This window comes from Ochlerotatus camptorhynchus, unplaced genomic scaffold (genome assembly GCF_037179485.1).
Source record: "Ochlerotatus camptorhynchus isolate MF236.1 unplaced genomic scaffold, CSIRO-AGI_Acam_v1.1 ptg000274l, whole genome shotgun sequence".
Taxonomy (NCBI): domain Eukaryota; kingdom Metazoa; phylum Arthropoda; class Insecta; order Diptera; family Culicidae; genus Ochlerotatus; species Ochlerotatus camptorhynchus.
The window spans coordinates 7031208-7058909 of NW_027040763.1; the positions used below are offsets into that span (position 1 = coordinate 7031208).

General features: G+C 40.8%; 3 protein-coding genes and 1 pseudogene across 3 annotated transcripts in view; 2 read left to right on the plus strand and 2 right to left on the minus strand.

Moving 5' to 3' along the window:
* LOC135705681 (uncharacterized) overlaps positions 1 to 8131 on the plus strand; it is a 107553-nt gene extending 99422 nt beyond the window's left edge. Inside the window, exon 2 of the mRNA XM_065227462.1 lies at positions 1597 to 8131. Within this exon, the coding sequence (XP_065083534.1) occupies positions 1597 to 6260 (4664 nt within the window). The 3' untranslated portion in view covers positions 6261 to 8131. The remainder of the gene's footprint in view (positions 1 to 1596) is intronic.
* Positions 1 to 27702, minus strand: part of LOC135705684 (uncharacterized) — a 256038-nt gene that overhangs the window by 140165 nt on the left and 88171 nt on the right. The window lies entirely within an intron of this gene.
* Positions 1 to 27702, minus strand: part of LOC135705755 (large ribosomal subunit protein eL20-like) — a 227496-nt pseudogene that overhangs the window by 100316 nt on the left and 99478 nt on the right.
* On the plus strand, positions 14863 to 23386 carry LOC135705700 (eEF1A lysine and N-terminal methyltransferase homolog). Its single transcript, XM_065227517.1, has 6 exons — positions 14863 to 15033; positions 15094 to 15216; positions 15278 to 16160; positions 16245 to 16621; positions 16684 to 17234; positions 23377 to 23386. The coding sequence occupies exons 1-5, from the start codon at positions 14942 to 14944 to the stop codon at positions 17231 to 17233; spliced, it is 2025 nt and encodes a 674-aa protein (XP_065083589.1). The 5' UTR covers positions 14863 to 14941; the 3' UTR covers position 17234; positions 23377 to 23386.

A 27702-nucleotide genomic window follows, 5' to 3' on the forward strand; every position in this document is an offset into this window, starting at 1 on the left:
TTGACAGATAAAATGAGGGGTTATTGGTTTTTCCTATGTTTCGAGGGGTGAATCGTTTAGCTTGGGACCGAAGAGAGTACCAGCATAGAGGTAACTCTAAGACCACTGGGTCCCGAAGAAAATGATTATTATTTTTGGCTCACTCAGTACCAGAACAACGGTCCCAAGCAGTCTCAAGCTATTTCACTCACCCCTGCATGTTCTGCTTGAATCCACACACCCCTGATGTTATCTGTCAAACTTTCATAGCGAATCAAAACAAACATAGTGTAGTAATAGAATTTCAACTAGAATAGGGTACGTTAATCGTTTGCTTGGGACCAATAGGCTACTAAAGTGGTGAGCCAATTTAAAATCGTTAGTTTCGTATTGATTGTTGGTACCAGAGCTGAGCCAAAAAGTTGAGCACGTTATTTCGGGACCTTCTGGTCTTAGAGTTACCTCTATGGTTGCACTTTCATGCAATTTTTAAAAGTGACATTTTGAAAAATGATAAAGTCTTAAATGTAACAGATGCGTAGAAATATATCTGATCGATTGGTGATAAAATTATTAAAATTTGTCCAGGGACAGCTGAGTTATTAATGATCAAAATCTTTCATAATGTTGTTACATGTTCCATTTTCGGTTTTCACAAAGTGTACCCCCAGTGGCTTAGGCCACTGTGCAAATCTCGGCAAAAATTGTCGACTTTAGGAAAACAAAATTAAGTGTGTCCACGGTACAGACAACGTACATAAGTTTTTTTTTAACACCAACGAATGGTTAATGAAAACCTGAAAAAAATAATTCAAAACGCCAGCCCAAGAATGAGCAACAGCATTTTGTAAACTGCTTACCCTCATTGCTTCACTCTTCCCCTCAGTCGAAGTCGAAATACGAAAAACGATTCCGAAAAATTAAAACACAACATGAATGAAAGCGGTGAAAGTAAGACAGGGTGAGTGAGTGAAATAAAATACAAATAAAGGACGCAGCTTTCGGAAGAAATTTCCCAAAGTGCACGAGCCAAGCGCGGTGGGGGACCGCACCATGGGGTTCAGGTACGCGGTGGAGGGGGGTGTGGGATTTAATCGACAAAAATTTTAAATTATTTTCCATTTCTTTTTGCAGGGGCAGGAAGGAAGAGGGGAGGAGAAGGGGCGAGGAGGAAGTTTTATGCTGGCTTCTTCGTTCGGTCCAAGTCCGAGCTGCTTGGCCAGTTGGGAAAAATCGTTGGCATAGTTGAAACGTGCCAACCAGGCAACTGCCTTTGGGGTGTTACATTCGAAAAAGCTTATGAGAGCGAGTGGTGCGAGCGAGGGGTGATGGTGCAAACAGCTTTTGCTCCTCATCTCCTGGATTATTTACTTGGAGGATGGTACGGAATGGGAGAATCCTTTCTGTTTGTGCAAATTTTGTTCTGCTGACGAAACAGCACATTCAGAAGATGCATTTTAGATTCCGGTGTGTAGTGAAAAGATTTACAAAACAGCAAACGAGTTGAAGAACTTGTAAAGTGCGGTAGAATTTTAGGTGGGATTTTGTCTATGTCTTCTGGTTTAAATTCAGTACAAACGTAGCCTAAGATTTGATTTTCTCCTTCTTCTTTTTCAGGCATCTTCTTGCACATTTGGAAAAACCCCCCGCACTACGATATCTACAGAACGATGATCGACAAAAGGCAGTTGCTCATCTACTTGGAAGCCATTGCCAGTGAGCTGAAGAAAATAGTTGCCCTTCCGTGTTATAACTTAACACCGTCCCCAAGTCCACCACCTTCAGCAATATCCATCTCATCGGATTCAAGCTCTACTGCATCAGCTTCGTCGCCGATTGGAACGACCTCTAATCCATCAAAAACGCGCACACGGTTCCGATGGTCAACGGAGCTGAACCGGGAGTTGCTGTTCTGTTACTATGTAGTCACTAGTGGTGGCCATAATTTAGTCGGCTATCGTCAGCGGTTTCACGATCTGTGGTGCAACCGGCAAGTATCCTGTGACCATCTAACCGAACAGAACCTCTTCAGTCAACTGCGACGAATACAGCGAGATCAGCTACTTCCGGATGACATCTGCCGCAAGCTACGGTCCGAAGCGTGTGAGTACGAGTTCGACTACCACTGTTCACGATCGCGTCCGTTGAGGATCTCCGACAAGAATAGGAAAGTGTTCCGAAAGCTAGCAAAGAACTATAGCCGACTGAAGGAACTTCACTCGGTTAACCGAGCATTGCACTACCTGAACTCGGTTATCGACATGAAGTTCAACGCCAGTAGGGAGATTGACGTGCTAGCTATGAAGAGGGTTGTGCAGGTTCTAGGGGAAACTATTCGAAATAGTAAGGACACTACCAATATCGGGAAGCATTTGGCTAGCTTTCTGGGCATTCTAGTTCCAAAATACTTTCTAAATAACACAAAAGCACGTCACTACTTGTCGCATTGCCGCAGGGACTTCTCTTCGTTGCTGTACATCGACGAACAGATAGACTACGCTGAGCTGCACCGTAATCTTAGGATCTTGAGAAACCTCTTGTTGTACGTACAAAATCTAGAATATATCCTAGCGATTAAGACCCTGATGAATCGCTTGTATGACAGCAAATGCATAGAAGAAGTCAAATCTTACTACGCTTACATATTTCGGAACAATTCTAGAGACTTCTTGAAAGATCTGGAATTTGCTCCTTTCCTTCTGCTGGAAATTCATTCGATCGTGAGTACGTTGATCGAAGATCAATGCAAAGCTGGGCTAAAACTCTCCGATCGAATCGAGAAAATAAAGCTCCGCATTCGAAAAGAGATCGACAGCTACAAAACTCTGCATCAACAGTTCAGCAATACGATCCTGATGATCGACTGCATTATTTCCAAGATCAAATCCAATAACAGTCACGAAAAAATTCGCCACCTCGTTCGATCGCATCTGCGAGCATTCCAGCTTGATCACAAGGTGAGCCAACTCTTCCTGAGTCAGCTGCGATCGCAGCTGCTGCTCTATCTATACGATGATCTCAAATCGATTGGCAGCGAACAGATCCAATCCCATTCGGCACTTTTGGTTGCAAGGGTTCTCTTTGCAATCGACAACCACCAGGTCCAACCGGGGTCGTTCGATTGCAGTTACCCGAAATCTTTCGCAGTTCCATTCACGGATGATTGTACGACTTTGATTGCTCGCCTGGAGACAAGAACCGGTCGATCATTCAATTTCCTCCATCAGGATCCCATTTTCCAAAAATCGAAAGATCACCCAAACAAGCGGTATGATCTTCTCCGTCAATGCCTCTCCAAGCACAACGTCACTCTCGAAGCATCCATATTGAATGAACTCAAACAGGAAGACGAAAATATCGCCGAAAATAAAGTAAGCCAATTGCAGAACCTCTTCTTGGATCAGAACATGAACATCCGATCGCTCAACCGGGTTGAAGAGATTGCATTCGAAATGGTTATGCTGGAGGCAACGTGGGCACTGTCGCCGAGACTTCTGAACAATGCCGACAGCCTTCTAAACTACGTTCCCGTTCTGACGGGGAGAAATCTGCGGAACTACCTTGCCCACGGGAGCATAACCTACGAAGTATTGATCTCCAACGTTAGCTTCAAAACCATTCTACAAAACGCGCTCAGCATAATCAAACTCTCCAAGAACATAATTTCCGAAATCTACGATCGTCATAGTTGGGACTTCAGTGATCGATTGGAATGCTTAAAACATCAAACGAGTATTTTGGAAGGCTTCCGGTTTCAGAGCTCTAACGAAATACGAACCACGATCAAGCGTGATCAGTATCTGATCGGGCAGAATCATCTGAATCACGGCATCGTCGACCAATTAGTACAAACGCAAAGTTGTCTCCTCTTGGGACACCTCTTGGATGTGGGTAAAGTCAACGACCTGCTAAAAGTACTCTGTCATTTGATGGAGGACATCAGCGTCATTCCGGCCAGTGGAAAGCTTCACGATCTGGCTGCTGACCTGCCTGCTCGGATACGATTTTGTTATAACCTCGCACTGCTGAGTAACGAAGAAGATATCCTGCTGAAGATTGTCACTGACTTTGGATACGATCAAATCGACGCCATCCCAATGATCTTCAACTTTGACAAGCTGTTCACCAGCCTGCTGGAGAACCACCCTGAATACGACGTCAATACGGATTCAAACGTGGAGATTCTTCACTATGCCGTTCTTTCCGGGAACGTGGAATTGTTGAACCTGCTGCTGGATCAGTGCAACGATCTGAATCAACGAGATGTGTACAAACTTACTCCGCTGGATGTGGCATGCAAGCTGAGTAACTTGGAAATGATCAAAACTCTAACAAATGCCGGAGCTAGGTGGTACACTAACAATCTAAGCCAGTACACCTGGCTGTTCCTGAACAACGATCACGAAGCGATCATATTCCTGAAGAACAATGATCTTCTGAACGAAAAAATCACTCGAGCTTGCATCAACCTCTTCTTGCAGTACTGCGATGACGACAAGGAAGAGATAGTGGAATTCATGTTGAATTATGTGGATTACACGAACCTGTATGCGATAGCGGCAAGATTCAGAAGAGTTAACGTACTGAATTTTATGATCGCCAATGATGAACGGATGAAGGTCAACATCAATAGAAAAGACAGTATGGGACAAACGGCGCTGCATGTCGCTTGTGGGAAAGGATATCACGATGTAGTTCAACTTCTTCTAAAGCAAGGCGTGAATCCCAATTTACAGGACGCAGCAGGAAACACCCCTCTGCATCTTGCTGTTGAGTGCGGTGGCATTGCAATTACGAAATTGCTATTGAAGTTAAACGCGAAAATAGACTTGGAGAATCAGATGAGCAGGACACCACTGGACTTAGCTGCTCAGTTGGAGAATGTGCGCATCGTTAAACTACTTCTCACACAGAAGCAGCCAATTCGGGCTGTTCGGATACCCGAATCTCTTCAATCGCTGGAAGTTCTGTGTCTGTTGAAAATGGCGAATGTAAAGTACAAATTAGAATCGGATGCGTGCTACCATGATTCGTTAACTCCGCTTCACTTGGTCGAAGATGAAAGCAGGTTACGGATTTTGTTACACTATTTCCAAGTAGATGATCAAAGTTCCCAGTTTATGGATACGCCACTTCACCTAGCTTGCTTGATGAATCGTGTCAAGATCGTTCGCGTGCTGCTGCAACGCGGAGCAAATCCGAGCCTTACGAATTGTGATAACCTTCTACCACTTCATTTGGCAGTGATCAACCGAAACGGGGAGATAGTAAGCATGCTGATGGCCTATGTTGAACAGCTGGACACAAATTACGTCAATTTAGCTCTATCGATAGCAGTTCAGAAAGGGTTCTTGGATATTGCAAGCATCTTACTAGACTTCAGAGCGGATATTTCCGTACTATCATCGGCCATCGGCGATTCAGAGCGCAATCTGCTCCACGCAGCTGCACGGGAAGGCTTCATCAGAATTCTACGCTACCTCCTACAAGAGCGAATATTCGATGTGAATGTCGAGGACTCCAGCGGGTTGACTCCGCTGTTTCACGCAGTGATCAGCGGAAACATCGAAACAGTTGAAGTGCTCCTACAGTACGGAGCCAATTTAGATCATACAACTAAATCCGGTCAAAATGTCATTACCATAGCCACCATGTATGATCGCCTGGATATCGTCCGGTATTTTATGAACAACTTCCCCAGCACAGTAGACTGCGTTCTGAGTCCGCTCAAGGGACAAAATACCTGCCTTCACATTGCCGTCCTCAAGGGATCGCAGGCCATGGTAGAATATTTCGTCAAACTTCACTTAGACAACGGCTATCATCTGAACGCGCAAAATCAGGAAGGTTTCACAGCGCTCCACATTTGTGCCCAGACTGGGAATGAACGGCTTTTCAGGATACTGCTGGAGAACGGAGCTGATCCAAACGTCACCCTTGATAACAAACAGTCGATCCTGCACACTGCCGTTTCGAACAAGAGCATGAACATCGTCCGGATCGTACTGGATCGAGGGTTGATCGATCTGAACGCACACGATGACGACGGTCGAACGATTCTGCATTATTCCGTGTATTCGAAGGAGGTAACCGTGGTACGGGAGGTCCTCAAGATCCGTGGTTTGCAGATCAATCAACAGGACTGCGAGGGCAACAGTGCGCTTCATTTGGCGGCAGAGAATCAATATGTCGACATCTACAATCTCCTGCGTCGGCCAGTGGATAACGAACTGAGGAGTCACGGCCGGAAACGTGCAATCGATGTTCTACTGAGGAAGTAGAGCTCTAGGAACTAGCGCATACAGATAGGTATTGTGTACAGAGAAATCCCATGTCTTCGGAAGGAACTGTTGTGTTTTTTATGTTTATGGAAAATCTATAGAACTACTTGCAACTATAACGGTGTCGTGTGATTTTATGTATAAACTAGTGGTAGATGTGAAATTATGGAATCCAAAATTTGTAGTGTTTGGTATTTTAGGTAATGAATGCCGTTGCAGTTGGTGCCAGAAAGTGGGAATTGTTTGCGGTCATTTCCACCACAAGCTGTATGTTCAGAGCAAAACAATTCCAAATGAGATAAACATGACCAAAAAAACACATTCTGAATAAGAATATCCATTCACTTGAAAAATATTTGTATATCTGGGATCTCCAAACATATTCAAAGAAAAGTATTTGAAATGTTGTCTTAGGCCGGAATGTTAAATAATTTCAAATTCGCTGGTCAGATTTCTAAAACTATTCCAACCTTTTCACTTTTTCTCATTCTGCCACAGTGACTAATTTAGTCTAATGGATTTCGGCCTAATGGCGTTCTGTTCAGTGGCCATCAGCCTAATGGAACTAGTATACATATATTACTCGAGAATCGCATCATAAATCTTCGAAGATTAACTATAGGGTAAATCAGTCAAGCAAAATCAAACCAATGAATCGGCAGCTTTGACACCTGCTTAACTGGCATCACTACATGTGCAATTGTACATTTCAAAGCAAACGTTAAACCTTAGATATGTATTATTTTGTGTGGCTAAATCAATTGCAACATCAATATTTGTAAACAATATATTCCAAACAGAACACGCTTCATGTAAAGTGTTGCCATCTTCGAGTAATCTTTCAATTCACAAACAACTGATGCAAATATTTGCACTGATGTGGTCCTTCAAAATCGGGAAGGAGCGGCATCTGTCACTCGATAAAGGCGCAATAGTTCATAAGACATAAACAATAGATATATTTATATGTGACCAATATATAAATATAACCGGATACCATTACAGCAGCTGCAAACAAATCGAACCAATTTACTAACAGACGTACACAAAACTACTGGAAAATCGTGCAACACTTCGATTTTTGTCTATCTTACTTTCGAAATCTATATCACAGATGAACAATATAACTCAAAGGTGGATTCTGACTACCAAAACTCAGAGTCCACTTTTTACCGTAATAAACTTCACTAATCAGTTATCTTCAAACAGCATTTTTGTTACTCAAACTGCAATAACCAAATATATATGATCGATCGATTTATATATATCCACCATAAATACAACCACAATAACACAAGTATTGAATGACAGATGCCGCAAATTACCCCGTCTTCGGAATATGAATCATTTAACTAGCGCAATCCTGTAAGTGAGCAGAAACTAGCCAGCTTTTCAGTAGCCGGTGTGTTTCTACTGCTAGAAAATCGTAAGGACAGAAAGGTGAACACCTACACATGAGAAAATCGTTGAAACCCCCATTAATTGAACCAAAAATGTCACATTATGAAAGCTAGTCAATCAAAGTAACTTACCGTCATATGGAACCTAAATGTCACCCACGATGCAAAGCTGCTGCCTCGTGATTGATCTTTATCTCATCCCAAGAAGGAAGCAATTCAAACCCGAATCGAACCGTTTATTGGTTTTCTATCCTCCTTGCAGTGAAAAGTTGAGGTTATGAAATAAAATCAATCGAAAGGTTTCGATTCGTGAAAATAAATAGTGTAGAGACATAGCTAAATCTGTGAATTAAAATTCACTACCATAGAAAGCAAGAAAAATCGCATTTTAAAAATGAAAACTCAAAACATAGAACAAACGTGAGATTCATACAGAAACAAAAACTAGGAAATCGAAATAGTAATGCAAAACAGATATTACTAACTACTAAGAAAACTACAAACACAAAGCTTAAACAAATGAAACTCAAATTCATATTCTTGTTATATACATTTTCGTTACTAACATATATTTGTGTAATAAGTAGACAAACCTACTCAGCTCCGATAAACAAAACAAAACGGAACAACATGCAACAACACTCACACTCATGGACAAAATTTTAATCAGAAACAAACACGAAATTAGACAAACATAATGAAAAAAAGGGCGTAATTTAGGAAACTACACACCATTCAGTCAAAATCGAAAAGGTCGTTTTATGATAAATAAAGAAGTAAGCTTTCATTTTCATCTAACAGTGAGTAAGATCAATAAGGATGGATGTTTAATTGGTCCGTGATCAATATCACATTCCTGAATGCCCCTCTCTGCCCCTTGATCTTTGTGTATGTCATTTTCAATGAAAGTTCTCATGCGATATTTACAGATATACTTCTGTCACTATCATCAGATGAGAAAACCGATGACAGAGATTTACTTCAAAACCTCATCGATTGTTTGTCATGACAGAACGTGACAGTGTTGTTAACATCGCAATTGCTAGCTCATCTATTGATATTATTGTTACTTGTACCACAAACGAAGTGACAGACGACTAACTGGCGAAAAAATCAATTAAAATAATGTGGTTCGCTGTAATAGAATTTTCTTAGAAACTTGTGCCATCAGCCACCAGATGGGCTAGTATTTTTGTTTTGATTTGAACAAAGTTTATTTTGTGTGCAATGATCTTTGGGAGTGTGCAAATAGTGTATCATCACAAACGAAGTGACAGACAGAGTGGCTCGAAAACTTTGGTGACCAACCTGCTATTTCAATTTTTCAGTGTACCATATGGCAACGCCACTACTACTGGATTGTACCAACAATCAATACGAAACTAACGATTTTAAATTGGCTCACCACTTTAGTAGCCTATTGGTCCCAAGCAAACGATTAACGTACCCTATTCTAGTTGAAATTCTATTACTACACTATGTTTGTTTTGATTCGCTATGAAAGTTTGACAGATAACATCAGGGGTGTGTGGATTCATGCAGAACATGCAGGGGTGAGTGAAATAGCTTGGGACTGCTTGGGACCGTTGTTCTGGTACTGAGTGAGCCAAAAATAATAATGATTTTCTTCGGGACCCAGTGTTCTTAGAGTTACCTCTATGATTGTACCACATGGCAACACTACTACCATAGAGGTAACTCTAAGACAAGTAGGTCCCGAAGAAACGTGCTCACCTCTGGTACTATCTTCGGTCCCAAGCTTGTCGAATCACCCCTAGAAACATAGGAAAAACCAATAACCCCTCATTTTATCTGTCAAACTTTCATAGCAAATCAAAACAAACATTGCGTAGTACTAGAATTTCGACTAGAATAGGGTACGTTAATCGTTTGCTTGGGACCAATAGGCTACTAAAGTGGTGAGCCAATTTAAAATCGTTAGTTTCGTATTGATTGCCCGCATAAACAATAACCATAAGAAGCGCCTAACCACCAATTCGGGATATCATCCCAACTTTATGTGGTATGGTCGTATCATCTATGATATCTTTAGTGTATGGTATCCATTTATTAGGGTGTTGCTACTACCACAAACGAAGTGACAGACGACTAACTGGCGAAGAAATCAATTAAAATAATGTGGTTCGCTGTAATAGAATTTTCTTAGAAGCTTGTGCCATCAGCCACCAGATGGGCTAGTATTTTTTTTTGATTTGAACATAGTTGATTTTGTGTGCAATATGATCTTTGACAGTGTGCAAAGAGTGTATCATTTTGTCATTTTTTTATGCATTTCAGTTTAGAGTAGAGTGAAAGAGATAGAACCAAAACATTCTAAATTTAGTGTTGCCATGTGGTACAATCCATTAGTAGTGTTGCCATGTGGTACAATCCAGTAGTAGTGGTGTTGCCATGTGGTACACTGAAAAAATGCAATAGCAGGTGCGTCACCAAAGTTTTCGAGCCGCTCCGTCTGTCACTTCGTTTGTGCTACTACTGGATTGTATTAGCATTTTCACCAAATGTATTAGAATGTTTTGGTTCTATCTCTTTCACTCTACTCAAAACTGAAATGCATAAAAAAAATAACAAAATGATACACTCTTTGCACACTGTCAAATAATCATTGTACACAAAATCAACTTTGTTCAAATCAAAACAAAAAAACTAACCCATCTGGTGGATGATGGCACAAGCTTCCAAGAAAATTCTATTACAGTGAACCACATTATTTTAATGGATTTCTTCGCCAGTTAGTCGTCTGTCACTTCGTTTGTGGTATCATTTTGTCATTTTTAATGCATTTCAGTTTTGAGTTGAGTGAAAGAGATAGAACCAAAACATTCTAGTACATTTGGTGAAAATGCTAGTACAATCTAGTAGGAGTGTTGCCTGGTGGTACACTGAAAAATTGCAATAGCAGGTTTGTCACCAAAGTTTTCGAGCCGCTCCGTCTGTCACTTCGTTTGTGTTTGTACTGCGGAAATCCTAAAAATATATTCACTCTACCGATTATATACTGTTGCTTGCTTAAATTCATCTAAATCAGTTAGAAATGTTGATTTAAAAGCCGTATGACAATTTTCTCCTGAATGCTAGATATGAGTAACAACTTAGCTGAAGTTCGCATCATGAATCCAGTTAGTTTTATTGAGATATTCGCTTTTGAATTTATACGAAAATTTTAACCAAATATCCTATAGGTCTTTTTAATAGAAACTAAACGATCGATTCAACCTCTGGTGGTGAATAGGAGAACGTCAAAAAGAGTGTTGTGAGCATAAATTTTTGCCTTGAGACATAGGAAGCGGAATACTTTTTTACTCTTCCTGATAAATTGATTCATCTGAGATGCTGCAAAACTTAATCTACAGTTGAAAAATTTAATTCTGTAACGTTTTGGAAAAGATCCTGCTGGTGTTCAGGAACATTTTTGTTGAGAAAAATGGAAAATTAGAAAAGTGCCTTAGTGGTTATGATCAGGCTTGCTTCCACTCACTTGCTATAAAAAATAATTTTCGATATTTTGAATTCATTAGATGTTTAAATGATATTTTGTACTTGATAGATACAAGAAGAGGTTGAAAGGCAAGTATTTGACAAATTCAACCTGTCAAATTTGCTTTCAGATAGTCACAATCAGCCATTTTACGACTCGCGAGCGCTCACTCTGAGTGAACGCTCACGAATCATAAAATCGCTGATTGTGACACTCTGAAAGCAAAATTGACAGGTTTCGTGGGTCAAACATATACTTTACATCTTCTTCTTTTAGCTTACAAGTACAACATATCCGTATAACATCTGATGATTTCTAAATTCCGTAAATAATTTTTTTATAGCAAGTGAGTGGAAGCAACCCTGGTTATGATCTTCGGGATTTCTTGTGTGTGAATAGTTAAGGTGCAAATCAGTTCAGATTTGTGGAAAATCGTACAATAAGACAATTACCGATGGAAATTGGCAAGATTTTGAATGAAAAATGCTGTTATTTGCGTTGGGGAAAATAGTTATTCTGATGTAAACAAACGGTTTGGTTGACGTTTCTTCTCGAACTTGCGTGGCGCACTCTACATTGGTGGTGCATTAAAAAGGCGTATATGAACATTAAACCAAAAGCACAAACGAAGTAACCGACGACTAACTGGCGAAGAAATCAATTAAAATGACGTGGTTTGCTGTAATAGAATTTTTTAGAAGCTTGTGCCATCAGCCACCAGATGGGCTAGTATTTTTGTTTTGATTTGAACATAGTTGATTTTGTGTGCAATATGATCTTTGACAGTGTGCAAAGAGTGTATCATTTTGTAATTTTTTTATGCATTTCAGTTTTGAGTAGAATGAAAGAGATAGAACCAGAACATTCTAATACATTTGGTGAACATGCTAGTACAATCCAGTAGTAGTGTTGCCATGTGATACAATTTAGTAGTAGTGGTGTTGCCATGTGGTACACTGAAAAATTGAAATAGCAGGTTAGTCACCAAAGTTTTCGAGCCGCTCCGTCTGTCACTTCGTTTTTGCTAAAAGTGGTCATTTTATACGATAGATGAAGAGATTTATTTTTCCTTTATTTAACGTCGGTCTCTGTTCCGCAATCTAGTGCCAATCACCGACGGACATCGATTGCCATCCATTGACGGCAATCGAATGTACAGGAAGGCAGCTTCCACACCTGCGTAGGATATCGCACCCATTCAACAACACACATGGGCCGGGACCAACGTCTTTACTTCCCTTCCGAAGGAAGACGTGACCAGAGATTTTTATGCCTCAGAAAAATCCCACTGACCTCGGCTGGGATTGAACCCAGACCCATTGGGGTATTAGATAGCAGTCACGCTTACCACTACACCACCGGCGCCGGCACATTGATAGATGAAGAGATGAAAGTATAGAATTGATAGATCAACCTGAATCGCGCCTTCATCAAAATAGGTTTTTTAATGCATCACCAATGTAGAGTGCGCCAGGCGAGTTCGAGAGGAAACGTCAACTAAACCGTTTGTTTACATCAAAAAGGCCTATACCGCCTGTTATCTCTTTTTCCCTAACGAAAATTGAAAGGGAGAGCCTGTTGTCAAACAGCATGCCATTATGTTGTTTTCGTTGTTATCTGCACTTCTTTTGTATAGGCGTTGACGGCACCGTCACGCTGCTTGCAGGTACTGAGGGTGAACCTTCCAAAACATCTAGTGTTTGAACTGGTGGTCCGATGGTATGGCACAAAGAATGCACCAGGAACCGACAGAAAATCGCAAGTGCTGTGATCAATGTGATTAGTGAGGCAGAATGAAACAAGTCAGCACTTTTGTTATCACGACGTTCTTATGCATAATCTAGTTTGACTCTTGTCTTCTGGTCTTAGAGTTACCTCTATGATAGCACCCCGTCAACGCGAGTTGCCAGATCATTCCCAACAAACATTGAAAGCTGAATAAGAGCTTATTCAGGCAAAAATGTGCTTCTTCAGCTAAAAAATAACTTATTCAACTATTAATAAACTCAAATTGTTTGTTGGGTTGCTCATAAAACCAACTTGAATTAATTCAAAACAAAAATACTAGCGAACCTGGCGGTGAAGGGTGGAAGGTGTACTCAAATTCTACTACTGAGAACAACATTATTTTAATTAATTTCTTCGGAGAAAGTCGTCTGTCAGTTCGTTTGTGGTCTTGCTTTGTAGCTGCACCTTTACCGACTGAGCTAAGGGAGGCCCCTTAGTAATTCATCACGATTGGCAAATTAAAGTTGGCACTCGTGGAAAATAGAAGAACTATGAAAGTGATGATGGTTTCAAAATTTTACACTGGGAGGTATACGAATGCAATCTTAAAATGCTTTTATTTTGCAAATGGAGCATTTTATTTTATTCTGGTTGCTGTTACAGTGGTAGAAAAGTTAAAATCTATGTCTACACCTAAAAATCTGAAAAGAAATTATTTTTACTATATTATATGTGTATTGAGTAGTCCTTAAGTTTTTTACTAACGTAGCATTAACCAGATTTAAATAAAATGTTCCATATGCAAAATAAAAGCATTTTAAGATTGCACTCGTAAACCTCACCGAGTAAAATTTTGAAAACATCATCACTTTCATAGTTCTTCTATTCTCCACGAGTGCCAACTTTGATTTGCTAATACATATTAATTCATTTCTTCCTACATGGATAGAAATCTCCTTATACCTTTTGGCAAATTTCTATTGCTGATTATTCATAAAATGTATAAGTCAACAAGCAGACGCCTTGCAAAAAGTTAATGAAGATCATGTCAGGCATAACATTTGATAACGGCACAAAAGCATTTTTAAACAAACTTTCTAAGGCCCTTTACACGCGAACTAAAGTACGCCCACGCAAACCAATACCACTTTCGGAAAGGTGATAGTTGCCCCTAACCGATGATGTCGTTGGTTTGCGTAGGCGTACTTTGGTTCGCGTGTAAAAGGCCTTAGAAAGTTTGTTTACAAATGCTTTTGTGCCGTTATCAAATGTTATGCCATTGTGTTAAATGAAATGTATAATCGGTCACACATACCTTTTATGCATTCTTATATGACCTATGTGGTTTGTCTTATGGAATGTATAAGGCTTGTTTTGGCAAAAATGTATCCAGCTTTCCATGCTCGGTAATGGCGGCCTGTTTGTATGAATAAATGTATCATTCACTGTGCTTTTCGACACTAACTGGAGGGCGTATGTTGTTCCATTTTCTTCTGTTCCTGGGAGAGGGAAAGAGAGGGGTCAAAATCACAACATCCAGATAGTGTCAAAAAGCACAGTGAAGGATACATTTATTCATACAAACAAGCCGCCATTACCGAGCATGGAAAGCTGGATAAGTGAAACACATGAATAAAATAATTGATTTTCGTTTCGTGTACCTCCTTCAGGAAAATAATATCAGTGATCAAAGGTGAAGTCCTAATTGTCTCCGTACATCCTTTTTGCTAAACCAGAAAGTTGTACATGTTCAGATGCCCATTTTTCGGCATAATTCATTCCACTGTGCCTAGGAAAACGCATTATTTCTTTACCTGGTGGCGAGTAGCTTGAACATGTTTTCAGGCGTTACCACCGCATCATCCCTGATGCTTCGAAATACGACGCCGTTGGCAGGAACACACGCACACCAGTGCGCTGTATCATCTGTTATTGTTTACATCGAGCCGGACAGGATTTTCAGTAGCGAGCCGCATGTTTCCTACACCGAATTTTCTCAATTATTTTTATTTGAAATTAACTGGAGATACATATTTGGTAAAAGTGAAAAAATCATGAATCTACTACCGAAAAGCGCTACCGACTTCGGTAGCACCGAGTACTGGAACAATTTCTTCAAGAAACGAGGCAAACAGGCTTTCGAATGGTGAGAATTTTTGAGGTGTACCTATTAATCCTCGATATCAAATTTCGATGCACCTTTCAGGTACGGTGAATACCCAGAGCTCTGTGGCCAGCTGCACAAGTGCATCAAATCCAAGGATGAAATCCTGATGGTCGGTTGCGGTAATTCCAAGCTCAGTCTGGATTTGTACGACGTTGGATTTAGGTGAGACTAGTTTTCTCAACTTTCACCTATTGAAGTTTTCAATTTCATCTGAACATTGCAGACAAATCACCAACATCGACATCTCCCAGGTGGTCATCAAACAGATGCAGGAGGCAAACAAGCTCCAACGACCGGAGATGCTATGGTACCACATGGACGCCACCGCGATGAACTTCAGCGACGAAAAGTATTCCGTCGTGCTGGACAAGGGAACGCTGGATGCTTTGTTCACGGACGAGACCGAGTCCACCGTGGCAACGGTTCGAAAATACTTTTCCGAAATTTCCCGGGTACTGCGCGTCGGTGGTCGTTACGTGTGTATTTCTCTGCTGCAGGAACACATCCTGAAGGAAGTGCTGGCATATTTCCCGGAGAATGAATTCTTCCTACGGGTGATCCGCTGCTTGGAGGCAGAGCAGAAAACGGCTGAGAATAGTAACGATGGAACGTCCATGCCGGTGTTTGTCGTTGTGGCAACCAAGTTCAAGAAACTTCCGCTGAGGGTTTATGAAGTGTGCATGGCAGGGGATCAGGTGCAGCGGGTTCAGAAGCCGGAGGAAGTTGTCCTTTCGGTGGCCGCAGCCCAGAAAGCTTCGATGGTTTGCAATGGCTTGGTACGGGGTAGCATTGCCGGGATGAAGGAGCTTTCGCTGGACCTGCATCGCCCGGGGGAGGAAATTCCACGGTACACGATTCATGTGCTGGACCAGAGGCCGGTTCGGGGGAATGGCAAGTATGCTGCTTTTATCGTTCCGCAAGGTCGGGAAACGGAGTGGCTTTTTTCGACACCCCAGGGACGACAGAAGCTACTGGCTTCGGCCAGTCATGATCGATTGGCGATCGTGTCGATGCATCGGGAACAGCTGTACACTAGCTGGGACGCGGTGAAGGACGAACTGGCCGAAAGCGTCAAGTCACTGGCCCCGCACGGATTGCATGCGCATGTAAGTTTGTCTCCATGTGGATTCAAATTTTTGTAGTTTGATGGAAACGCTTGGTCTCTTATAAAATCTGTTGATCTTTTTTAGATTCCCTACCTATCGCTCGGTTCGGAAGTCGGTCGTCGTGATACCATTTTCAAAGGCCGCAGTGCCATGTCCGGAGATTACATCGTAGAGGAAATCCTTGGGAATGATAATAAAATCTTCCGACGATTGATTTTCCTCAACAACCAATTTGTGATTCAATCGGAGGCGGCAATCAAACTGGCGAAAGGGAAGGGCAAATCGAAGGAATCGAAAAAGGTGGTCGATCCGGGTTATTTGGCTTGTCAGCACCATCTGTACATGACGATCGGAGTCCATCTGGCTTTGGGGTTGGATGACAACAAGGATGGTAACAGCAACGTGATGGTCGTCGGCCTGGGTGGAGGCGGACTGTGCACGTTCATTCATCAGTGTCTTAGGTAAGTTCGTCTGTTGAATACGGTGTTCCCTGCAAATCGGTTAAATTCATTTTCGTCTCAAGGAACACCAACATGACGGCAGTGGAGATCGATCCGGAAATGCTCACAGTAGCAACCAACTACTTTGGGCTCACACTGGACGAACGACTCAAGGTGGAAATCCAGGACGGAATCGACTATCTGGCGAACTGCGTCCAGCAGGACGCCCACTTCAAAGCCATCCTTTTCGACGTGGACAGCAAAGATCCAACGCTGGGAATGAGTTGTCCACCGCAGGCTTTTCTGGACAAACAAGTTTTAGGCAACACGAAAACGCTGGTCGATACCAGCGGCATTTTTATTCTGAATTTGGTGTGTCGGGATGACTCGCTCCGTGGGAAGGTAGTGGACGAGCTGAAGCAGGTGTTCAGGTACGTCCTGTCCTACAAGTTGGAGGAGGATGTCAACGAAATCTTCTACTGTGCTGACAACGCCGCCCTGGACAGTGGCGACAAGTGGCAAGAGGCAATGAAGCAATCGGCTCAGCAGATCAACGCTCTGGCTAGGAAGTTTAAACTCAGCCGGGATGATCTGGTCGATTTGGAGGAGTTTGTTGAAGGGTTGAAAATATAGAGTGCATCAAAATACTAGCTGCCGAATTTCTTTTGTCTGTTCTACGAAAGAATTTCAATGTCACATTGTTAAGGTTTATTAATTCCAACAAATTCACTTTGCAATGCATTTTGCCGCTCGCTTTCTCTGTTCGTCTATATATTCCGCTTTTTAAGAGGTAAATGTTAACAGTGTTTCTTTTTTTTTTCTTCGCATTTGTTCTCCTAGAAACTAATAATGACCATTTTGTGTGTCAATTGGTGGCTGGTGGCTTTTGGATCTTTTACTATAAACAGCTGGCCTTTCTTGTATAAATGGGTTTTCTATTAATACGCTTCAAGCGTTTTAGTTTTGAATGTTATGGTAGTGTGTTTGTGTGTGTGCATTTATTTGTATTGCATACATCAGCAGAGACATAACACAAAACAGTCTTTGTTCAACTAGTTATCATATAAGGTTTACTAAGAGCTATTTTCTATGAACAGTTCAAAATAGAAGCTTCTACGGGGGTTATCTATTATGGGGATGCTCTTACGGATGGGGATTCAATTCTGCTGAATGGTGGCTCTTTTCTAGTGAAATTACAAGGAAGTTATGTATCCATTGAATTGTATAAGTAAAACCGCATAGAATTCATGTGAAGTTTTCGATATTTAAAATAAAAAAAATCGACAATGGAGTTTTTTAGGGGTATTGCGGTAAATGTATATTCGTAATCTGCATTAAAAATAGAACCGACATAAATAAGTGCAGCAAAAATCTTCATCTTAGCGCCCCTCGGTATGGGAGCGAGCTGCTCAGAAAACAAAGTTTTTTTCAGATGATGTATAAAAAATTATATTTTTTCAAAATTAAAGAACCCAATTCCAACACGCGGGCAGAAATCCCCTCATACATTTTGACAAATTTCTATTGCTGATTATTCATAAAATGTATAAGTCAACTTATAAGCAGACGCCTTGCAAAAAAGTTACTGAAGATCATGTGTCAAATGAAATGTGTAAATGGTGACACTGGAATACATAGCCGTGAACTTGTTTCGATTTATCTTCTTTTTTCCTAGAGGGGCTGTGGGATAGCGAGTTGGTGATTGTCTACCGTCCATACAAATACAAAAAAAATGCATGGACAATTGTATCAAATCGTAAAAAAAAACTGTCTATGTAGTTTATGAACAGCCTCTAGAACATCATTTTAAAGATTATTCAATTATTATGTAAGCATTATTCAATACGCTCCTCTCCCACTATACGACTTTATGAATAATTGCTTTTACTGCTCTTACTTAGTAAGATCTTACTTTAAATAATTCGTCTTCATTTATGATCAACATCCTTGCTTAAGATATTGCTGAGGTACTCTCCATCTCCAAGGCAAGACAAGCCGTAATAAACCTTCATTCGTAATTTTGTCATGGCACAATCTGGTTCAATGCTTAAGGGTTCTTCAAAAAGTTTAAAAGATGGTCAATTAAGACTCTAGAGATGTATGCTATGTACCACTAGTAAATAGGGGAAGGAGGGGCATAGTGAGCTTGCTTTGTTTTAGCCTTGGATTTCTTATGGTTTGAAATAAATTAATTGGTCAATAATCATTGCAATGGTGAACTACCAATCAATTTGATTTGAGTGCGGGAAGCTCATTATGTCCCACCTGTTCACTATGCCCCTCTTACCCCTAAGACATAAAAAAAATCATTTCAGGACCGGACAAAAATTACGCATAAATTTTAGTGTGTAACCAATCTGCAAAATTTCTAAACTAAACTAAAGGGTGATACGGTCAAAATTTGGTCAATATCAACTTGACGTATTTCTTTCAATTTTGCATTTAAAAAACCTGAACACCCCTCATTTTGAAGGTGTGTGTGTGTAGAATGTTGCTCCTATTTTGATTTTGGAATTCACTCTTCAGTTGTCAAAATGCCGTCCAAGCAAGAAGAGCAGGGTATCAAAATTTTGCTCGCGCATCGCGAAAATCCGAGCTACTCGCACGCAAAGTTGGCAAAATCGCTAAAAGTTGCCAAATCAACCGTTACAAATGTAATTAAAGTGTTTGGGGAACGTTTGTCGACAGCCAGGAAGTCTGGATCGGGGGGAAATCGAAAACCGGAAGCCGCTGAGACGACAAAGAGAGTTGCCGGTAGTTTCAAGCGAAACCCTAACCTCTCTCTCTCCGAGATGCCGCAAATAAGCTGGGTGTATCGTCTACAACCGTGCATCGAGCCAAAAAACGAGCCGGACTATCGACTTACAAGAAGGTAGTGACTCCAAATCGCGATGATAAACAAAATACGACGGCCAAAGCGCGATCCCGGAGACTGTACACGACGATGCTGACGAAGTTTGACTGCGTGGTAATGGATGACGAAACCTACGTCAAAGCCGACTACAAGCAGCTTCCGGGACAGGAGTTTTATACGGCAAAAGGAAGGGGAAAGATAGCAGATGTTTTCAAGCACATGAAACTGTCAAAGTTCGCAAAGAAATATCTGGTTTGGCAAGCCATCTGTACCTGTGGCTTGAAAAGCAGCATTTTCATAGCTTCCGGGACTGTCAACCAAGAAATTTACGTGAAAGAGTGTTTGAATAAACGTCTGCTGCCTTTCCTGGAGAAACACGGTTGTTCCGTACTGTTTTGGCCGGATTTGGCATCTTGCCATTACGGAAAAAAGGCCATGGAGTGGTACGCCGCCAACAACGTGCAGGTCGTTCCCAAGGACAAGAACCCTCCCAACACGCCAGAGCTCCGCCCAATTGAGAAATACTGGGCTATTGTCAAGCGGAACCTAAAGAAGACCAAAAAAACTGCTAAGGGCGAGCAGCAGTTCAGGGCAAACTGGCTTTCTGCGGCGAAGAAGGTGGACAAGGTGGCTGTACAAAATCTAATGGCAGGGGTCAAGCGTAAGGCCCGGCAATTCGGATTTGGAAAAGCGGAAGCCTAACTGAATATTTTTCCTGAATTTTATACTAATTGAACTTGAAAAAGAAATTTAATTTGATTTTTTAAATAAACGATTTCACCGATTTACACGCGTTTTCCCTTGACCAAATTTTGACCGTATCACCCTTTAAAATATAGACAAAAACGTTATACGTGGTTTATGAACAGCCACTAGCGTTTTTATATCGATGGACGGACTATGGTTTATATCATGTAATATAGGCTGTCTTGTAATGAGCACTCATACATAGGATTTCCAGTGAAAACTAGATGTATGAGTGCTCATTGCAAGACAGCTTATATTACATGATATAAGCCATAGGCTGTCCAGGGTATTAACCATTTTTCAGGCAAGTGCGGAATGTTTTTTTCCCGACGGAATTCTGAAATGCAACCCACGGAATAAGGCTCATTTGATCGTCGATATGACGTAACACGCTTAAGGCCCAAACGCAATGTGGACGGAAGCGGAATGGAAACGGAAAGTTTGACAGTTGTCACTAATGACATCAAGATGCCTAACCGAAGTCGATTTGGATCTAACAGGATCTAACTAGTTTTCAATCCGACAAGTAGGCTTACTCAGATCGGGCTTTTCCGCTGCCGTTGCCGTTCCGTTTCCGCCGTCATTGCGCTTGGGCCTTTACTAACACCACTAGCAGGTAGGAGAAAATTTTCCTTATCTGATGGTAGTGTTAGCATGCGTGGGGCGGCATTCTTACGACGTGCCCAGCCCACCGTAGTCGCCCAATTTTTGCAATGTGGACGATGGATGGTTCTCCCAGCAGCTGGTGCAATTCGTGGTTCATTCGCCTCCTCCGCGTTCCATCATCCATCTGCACTCCACCGTAGATGGTACGCAACACCTTCCGTTCGAAAACACCAAGGGTGCGTTGGTCCTCCACGAGCATAGTCCAGGTCCAGGACCACCGGTCTAATTAGCGTCTTGTAGACAGTCAACTTCGTGCGGCGGCGAATTTTATTCGACCGGAGCGTCCTCCGGAGTCCAAAGTAGGCACGATTCCCTGCCATAATGCGTCTTTGAATTTCTCTGCTGGTATCATTTTCGGCGGTCACAAGTGAGCCCAAATACACGAACTCATCGACCACCTCGATTTCGTCACCGTCAATCTGTCTTTGATGCGTTGATGGCAAGTCCAATCCACCTAACTTCAGCCTTCAGTCTTATGTACATTTCCGCCATCGTCTCAAAGTTCCGTGCCATGATGTCAATGTCATCGGCGAAGCCAAGAAGCTGAATGGACTTCCTGAAGATCGTGCCATTCGTGTCTATCCCAGCTCTTCTGATCACATCTTCTAACGCGATGTTGAACAGCAGACACGAAAGTCAATCACCCTGCCGTAACCCCCTTCGAGATACAAAGGGACTCAAGAGTGTCCCCGATACTCGAACAACGCACATCACTCGATCCATCGTCGCCTTGACCAATCGCGTCAGTTTATCCGGAAATCCGTACTCGTGCATAATCTGCCATAGCAGTAGTTGCAGCAATCCAACTTGTCGCCCTTTTTGTAGATTGGGCATACGACACCTTCCATACACTCCTCCGGTAATATCAACAATCAATACGAAACTAACAATTTAAAATTGGCTCACTACTTGAATAGCCTATTGGCCCCAATCAAACGATTAACGTACCCCATTCTAGTCAAAATTCTAGTACTACACCATATTTGTTTTGATTCGCTATGAAAGATTGACAGATAAAATGAGGGGTTAGTGGATTTTCCTATGTTTTGAGGGGTGAATCGATTAGCTTGAGACCGAAGAGAGTACCAGAGCTGAGCCAAAAAGTTGAGCACGTTTCTTCGGGACTTTCTAGCAGGGTGGCCAGTGAATTTTCATTTTGAAATTCCCGGTTTTTTCCCGGTTTTCCGGGTTTAAATCTTAAAAAAATTCCCGGTTGTAAATATTAAACAAAAAACCAAATTGAACGCATTTTTAAGAACGCTCTGAAAGGAATTTACTAAAAGGACAAAAAACATGATGTAAGAAGATTCCCAAGATTCTGGGGCTTTAAAATTTGAGTAGTGTCTGAAACTAGAACTTTTTTTTTTTCAAAATTTGTGATTACTAACAATCTTTGTGATGCAAGATTTGGAGTAAAAATAATTAAAATGTGAGATTTTGGAAAAAAAATTCAAGATCACAGATATGAAAAATTAAATAAATATCATACCTATGAGTCGTGGAGTCATAATTGTCACGCTCTGAGACTTGGAAGCATTTTAAGGGTTATAACAAATTACATAACAATCTATAGAATCTAGCGGACAAACCCTGGATTTTTTAGTAAATTTTAAAAGAATTCAAAGTGTTGATTTCAAACAAATATTGAGAAAGATTCCCACACAGTTTTCGAAGGAAAAGTTTTGAGCAGATTTCCAGAATTATTCTGACATGAAACCCCTAATAATTGTTAGATGAATTTGGAAGGATTTCTGTGGAGAAGAATGCAAATTCTAAATTAAATTGTTAGATAATTTTAGAAGATTTAAAAAGGAGTTGTCAAAAACAAAATATTGCGGAAAATACCTACGTGATTCTGATGAGATTTGTATGGGTATCGTGAAGAAAATTAGAGATGAATTTTAAGAAGAATTCCAAGAGAATTATGATCAGAATTCAACAAGAAACAGAGTTCTTAGATTGTGCTGGCAATAATTTCAACCACAAACGAAGTGACAGACGGAGCGGCTCGAAAACTTTGGTGACTAACCTGCTATTGCAATTTTTCAGTGTACCAAATGGCAACACCACTACTACTGGATTGTACCACATGGCAACACTACTACTAGATTGAACTAGCATTTTCACCAAATATACTAGAATGTTTTGGTTCTATCTCTTTCACTCTACTCAAAACTGAAATGCATAAAAAAATGACAAAATGATACGCACTCTTTGCACACTGTCAAAGAATCATTGTACACAAAATCAACTTTGTTCAAATCAAAACAAAAAAACTAACCCATCTGGTGGATGATGGCACAAGCTTCCAAGAAAATTCTATTACAGTGAACCACATTATTTAAATGGATTTCTTCGCCAGTTAGTCGTCTGTCACTTCGTTTGTGATTTCAACCCTAGTGCGAAAGATTCCTCACAAAACTCCAACAAAATGTATTGCAAAAATTCTGAGAATTAGAAAGAAATTCTTTAAAATACTCCAAGGGGTTTGTAAATAAAATTTCGAAAGAATTCTGCTGTTTTGAACAGAGTTAAAAGAAATTTTTGAAAATATTTTCAAAGGAATCAAAGTCTCCGAATAGGCTTAAGGGAATTCTAAAAAGCATTCCAATTAAATTCTTAGACGGGGTTGCAGAATTCAATGGCAATTATTACGCGGAATGTCTTCTGGTTTATTTCAGAACAATTTCAAGATAATTCAGAGCCGAATTCCAAGTTAATTCTGGAATTCATGTCATGAGAATTTTGAACAACGAAAAATTAAACCCCCGGAAAAGAATAATTCAGTTTCGGTTTTTACAAATATTTGTTTTGAAAGTCCAGCATCTTCAATATTTTCTTTTAAGGACCATGCACTTTACATCTGAAATTGAGACGACAAAAATCAATTTTCAATATTGCTGAGTGATTAAATTCTAAAAACAATAACACGGGAAACTGAAAAAAATTATGCAGCAAATAGAGCAAGACATTCATTTGGTAAAGGATAACTCTGTTTCAATGATTTATTCTGAAATTCTGGTGTAAAAATTTGTTCCTATGGTATGGTTAATTTATTTTCCCGGTTCTCTCACCGAATTCCCGGGTTTTTCCCGGCTTTCCCGGTTACTTTTCAAATCCCCGGATATTTCCCGGTATTCCCGGTTTTCCCGGTTTGCTGGCCACCCTGTTTCTAGTCTTAGAGTTACCTCTATGGTAATATCTCCTCCTCCCAAATCTTGGCAATTACGCAGTGCAGCCATAGAGGTAACTCTAAGACTAGAAGGTCCCGAAATAACGTGCTCAAATTTTTGGCTCAGCTCTGGTACTCTCTTCGGTCCCAAGCTAATCGATTCACCCCTCGAAACATATGAAAATCCACTAACCCTTCATTTTATCTGTCAAACTTTCATAGCGGATCAAAACAAACATTGTGTAGTACTAGAATGGGGTACGTTAATCGATTTGCTTGGGACCAATAGGCTAGTCAAGTAGTGAGCCAATTTAAAATCGTTAGTTTCGAATTGTTTGTTGGTCCAAGTCCTTCCACATATCGGCTTGGGGCATGTAGCCTTTGTGCGAACTAGCTAAATATTTTCCGCGAACACGGAGCCAGATGTCAGTAGTGTGCTTTGGTCAGAAATTTTATTGTTTTTGCTATGGTCATTCATGTCGGTTTGTCGGTGCTAACACTAATCAAATAGGGCGAGCTACCAGCTACGCCAAATCGACGATCAAATGTCTTAATCAACTTGTTTTCATACCTTCTCGCCTTTGTAAACAATGACTTTTCTAGTTGATTTCTAGGAATTTAAGACACGCCTACACAAATCAATCATATCAAACGGGTAGAGGAAGTCTTCCCCTACTCGATGGTGATTTCGATTTGCCAGCGAGAGCCATGACTTTCGAGAAATCATCGAAAGAAGTCATTATTTACCAAAGCTGTTACGGCCTAATTCCAGCTCTATCTAGAAATTACAGTTTTTTTTTAATTCAGGGCTGTCGAAATTTTTTACAAGATTGTTTTCAATCCAGGATCATACAAACATCTCTAAAAACGACACCTCAAAACAAATATTTAGAACCCACAGAATTTTCAAATTTTTCGAGATCTTAGAGTTAGGTTTATTCTGTGTCCAGGATTTTTTTTTTCTTTGTACATAGGGTGTCCCAGAAAGTATAAGCACACTTTCAACTCGCCGCCATTTTCACCCCGATGAAGTTTATCAGCTGTTCATCGATGTGTGTTGTTGTTTACTTAGGCTCTGAACCATTTGGTGGATTATTTTAACTTTTGGTTAAAATTTGACAGATGGAAAGTTATCGATTAACCACGTGGTTACTTCTGACAGACAAGAAGTTAAATTTTGACAACCTTGGCTAGGTTCTTCTCAAAAACCGGTCGATCGATAGCACAGGGATTTTCGAACATAGAAAATAACTTTCGAAATGTCACTTTTAACCACGAGTTAAATTTAACTCGGCAAATGTTTCACAGCCTAAGGCCACCAAAAGGTTCAGAGCCTTAGTGCTCAACAAGTTTGTGTGCGCAAAGTGCATTTTTTTACAAAATCATCAAAATGCGAGGCATTTCCCCGGAAAAGCGCAAACAGATCGTGCACAAATGGTGCACTATTCCCAACCTATCAGTAAGAAAGTTGGCAAAAATGGAGGAAGTAAGTATCGAAGCAGTCCAAACCGCCATCCGAAAGTTCGGTGAAGAAGTTACCTTCGAGGACACATCAAAATCTGGCCGTAAACCGGCACCGGTGGACCGAAAAGTGGACCAGAAGATCACCAAACTTTCGTCAATAAGAAAAGTGTATCTTTTCGAGATTTGGCCTTTTTGGCTGAGAACATCAAAGAGTAACATCCAACGTGCCACGGCAAGAAACGGGCTGAAAACGTTCAAGAAGCAGAAAAATCCGAAACGAAGTCAGCCTGTTGTATGGACGATGAAACATTCATCAAATTTTACTACAAGACGCTTCCGGGAGACCAATACTACACAGTCCGTGATGGTCAAGAACAGGCTTGCTTTCACTCACTTGCTATAAAAACATGATTTTCTTAATTTTGAAATCATTAGATGTTATAATCATATGTTGTACTTGTTAGATACAAGAAGAGGTTGAAAGGCAAGTGTTTGATACATGAAACCTGTCAAATTTGCTTGCAGATAGTCACAATCAGCGATTTTACGACTCGCGAGCGCTCACTCTGAGTGAACGCTCACGAATCATAAGATCGCTGATTGTAACACTCTGGTAGCGAAATTGACAGATTTTATTAGTCAAACACTTGCCTTTCAACCTCTTCTTGTATCTAACAAGAACAAAATATCATTATAACATCTAATGATTTAAAAATTTAGGAAAGCATTTTTTTATAGCAAGTAAGTGGAAGCAACCCTGGTCAAGAAGTTTACGATGCCGGTAAGTCAATTTTTACCGGAAAAGTTAGTAAGAAGTAGTGCTGTGACGATATCGATAAGTCCGATATTATCGATAAATATCGGATCTAAATTATCGATACGATAACCAATAGGGGAAATGTCGGCTTCGCCAATACCTTAACCTATTATCGTCAGGAGGTTAACAACATCCTTGTGAGCTCAATTTTGGCATGTAGATAAATTGTGTTTCAGAGCATCTATTGGCCAAATTTGAGTGCTCTAGGACTTTGTTTACCCCCTGACGATAATAGGTTAAAGTTTTGCCGAAGCCAACATTTCCCCTATGTTAAAATCCGATATCAACGATAATCGAAATACGATATCGGATGTTAATAATCATCGACATGGTTCTACCATAGAGGTAACTCTAAGACCAGAAGGTCCCGAAGAAACGAGCTCAACTTTTTGGCTCAGCTCTGGTACCATAGAGGTAACTCTAAGACCACTGGGTCCCGAAGAAAATCATTATTATTTTTGGCTCACTCAGTACCAGAACAACGGTCCCAAGCAGTCCCAAGCTATTTCACTCACCCCTGCATGTTCTGCATGAATCCACACACCCCTGATGTTATCTGTCAAACTTTCATAGCGAATCAAAACAAACATAGTGTAGTAATAGAATTTCAACTAGAATAGGGTACGTTAATCGTTTGCTTGGGACCAATAGGCTACTAAAGTGGTGAGCCAATTTAAAATCGTTAGTTTCGTATTGATTGTTGCTGGTACTCTCTTCGGTCCCAAGCTAATCGATTCACCACTCGAAACATAGGAAAATCCACTAACCCCTCATTTTATCTGTCAAACTTTCATAACGAATCAAAACAAACATAGTGTAGTACTAGAATTTCGTCTACAATGAGGTACGTTAATCTATTTGCTTGGGACCAATAGGCTAGTCAAGTAGTGAGCCAATTTAAAATCGTCAGTTTCCACCGGTTGGTTCTACCGTTGGTGGTTCTATCTCCAGTTGAAGGATCTGATAACGAAGAATTTGTTCGTGACGAGCCAATGAGAAAGACATCTACCGCTAATTTGGTATGGAGTTATCACGAGGGAATGGTTCAACGCAATAATAACCGAAGGATATCCAAGTGGATGGCTCACTTTGTACGGAAGGAAATTGATATGTGGGTACGTGAGGAGTCGTATCGAACTAATGTCGGGCCTTATTACGGGTGTCACTACACGGTGATAAGGAAGTGATACTCACAATAAGAGCCGTAAAAATCAAATGGGAATCACTTCACCGTGACGACAAGTGACGATTTGTTCCAGGTGCCTCTGATACATCTGTCAAATACTACAACCATGGGAGCGTTTGTTTTCGAAAACACGGCGATTTTTGAGTGATGTAGCTTCGAAGAGTGGACAGAATATTTTTGTTTGTGCAATGTCGAT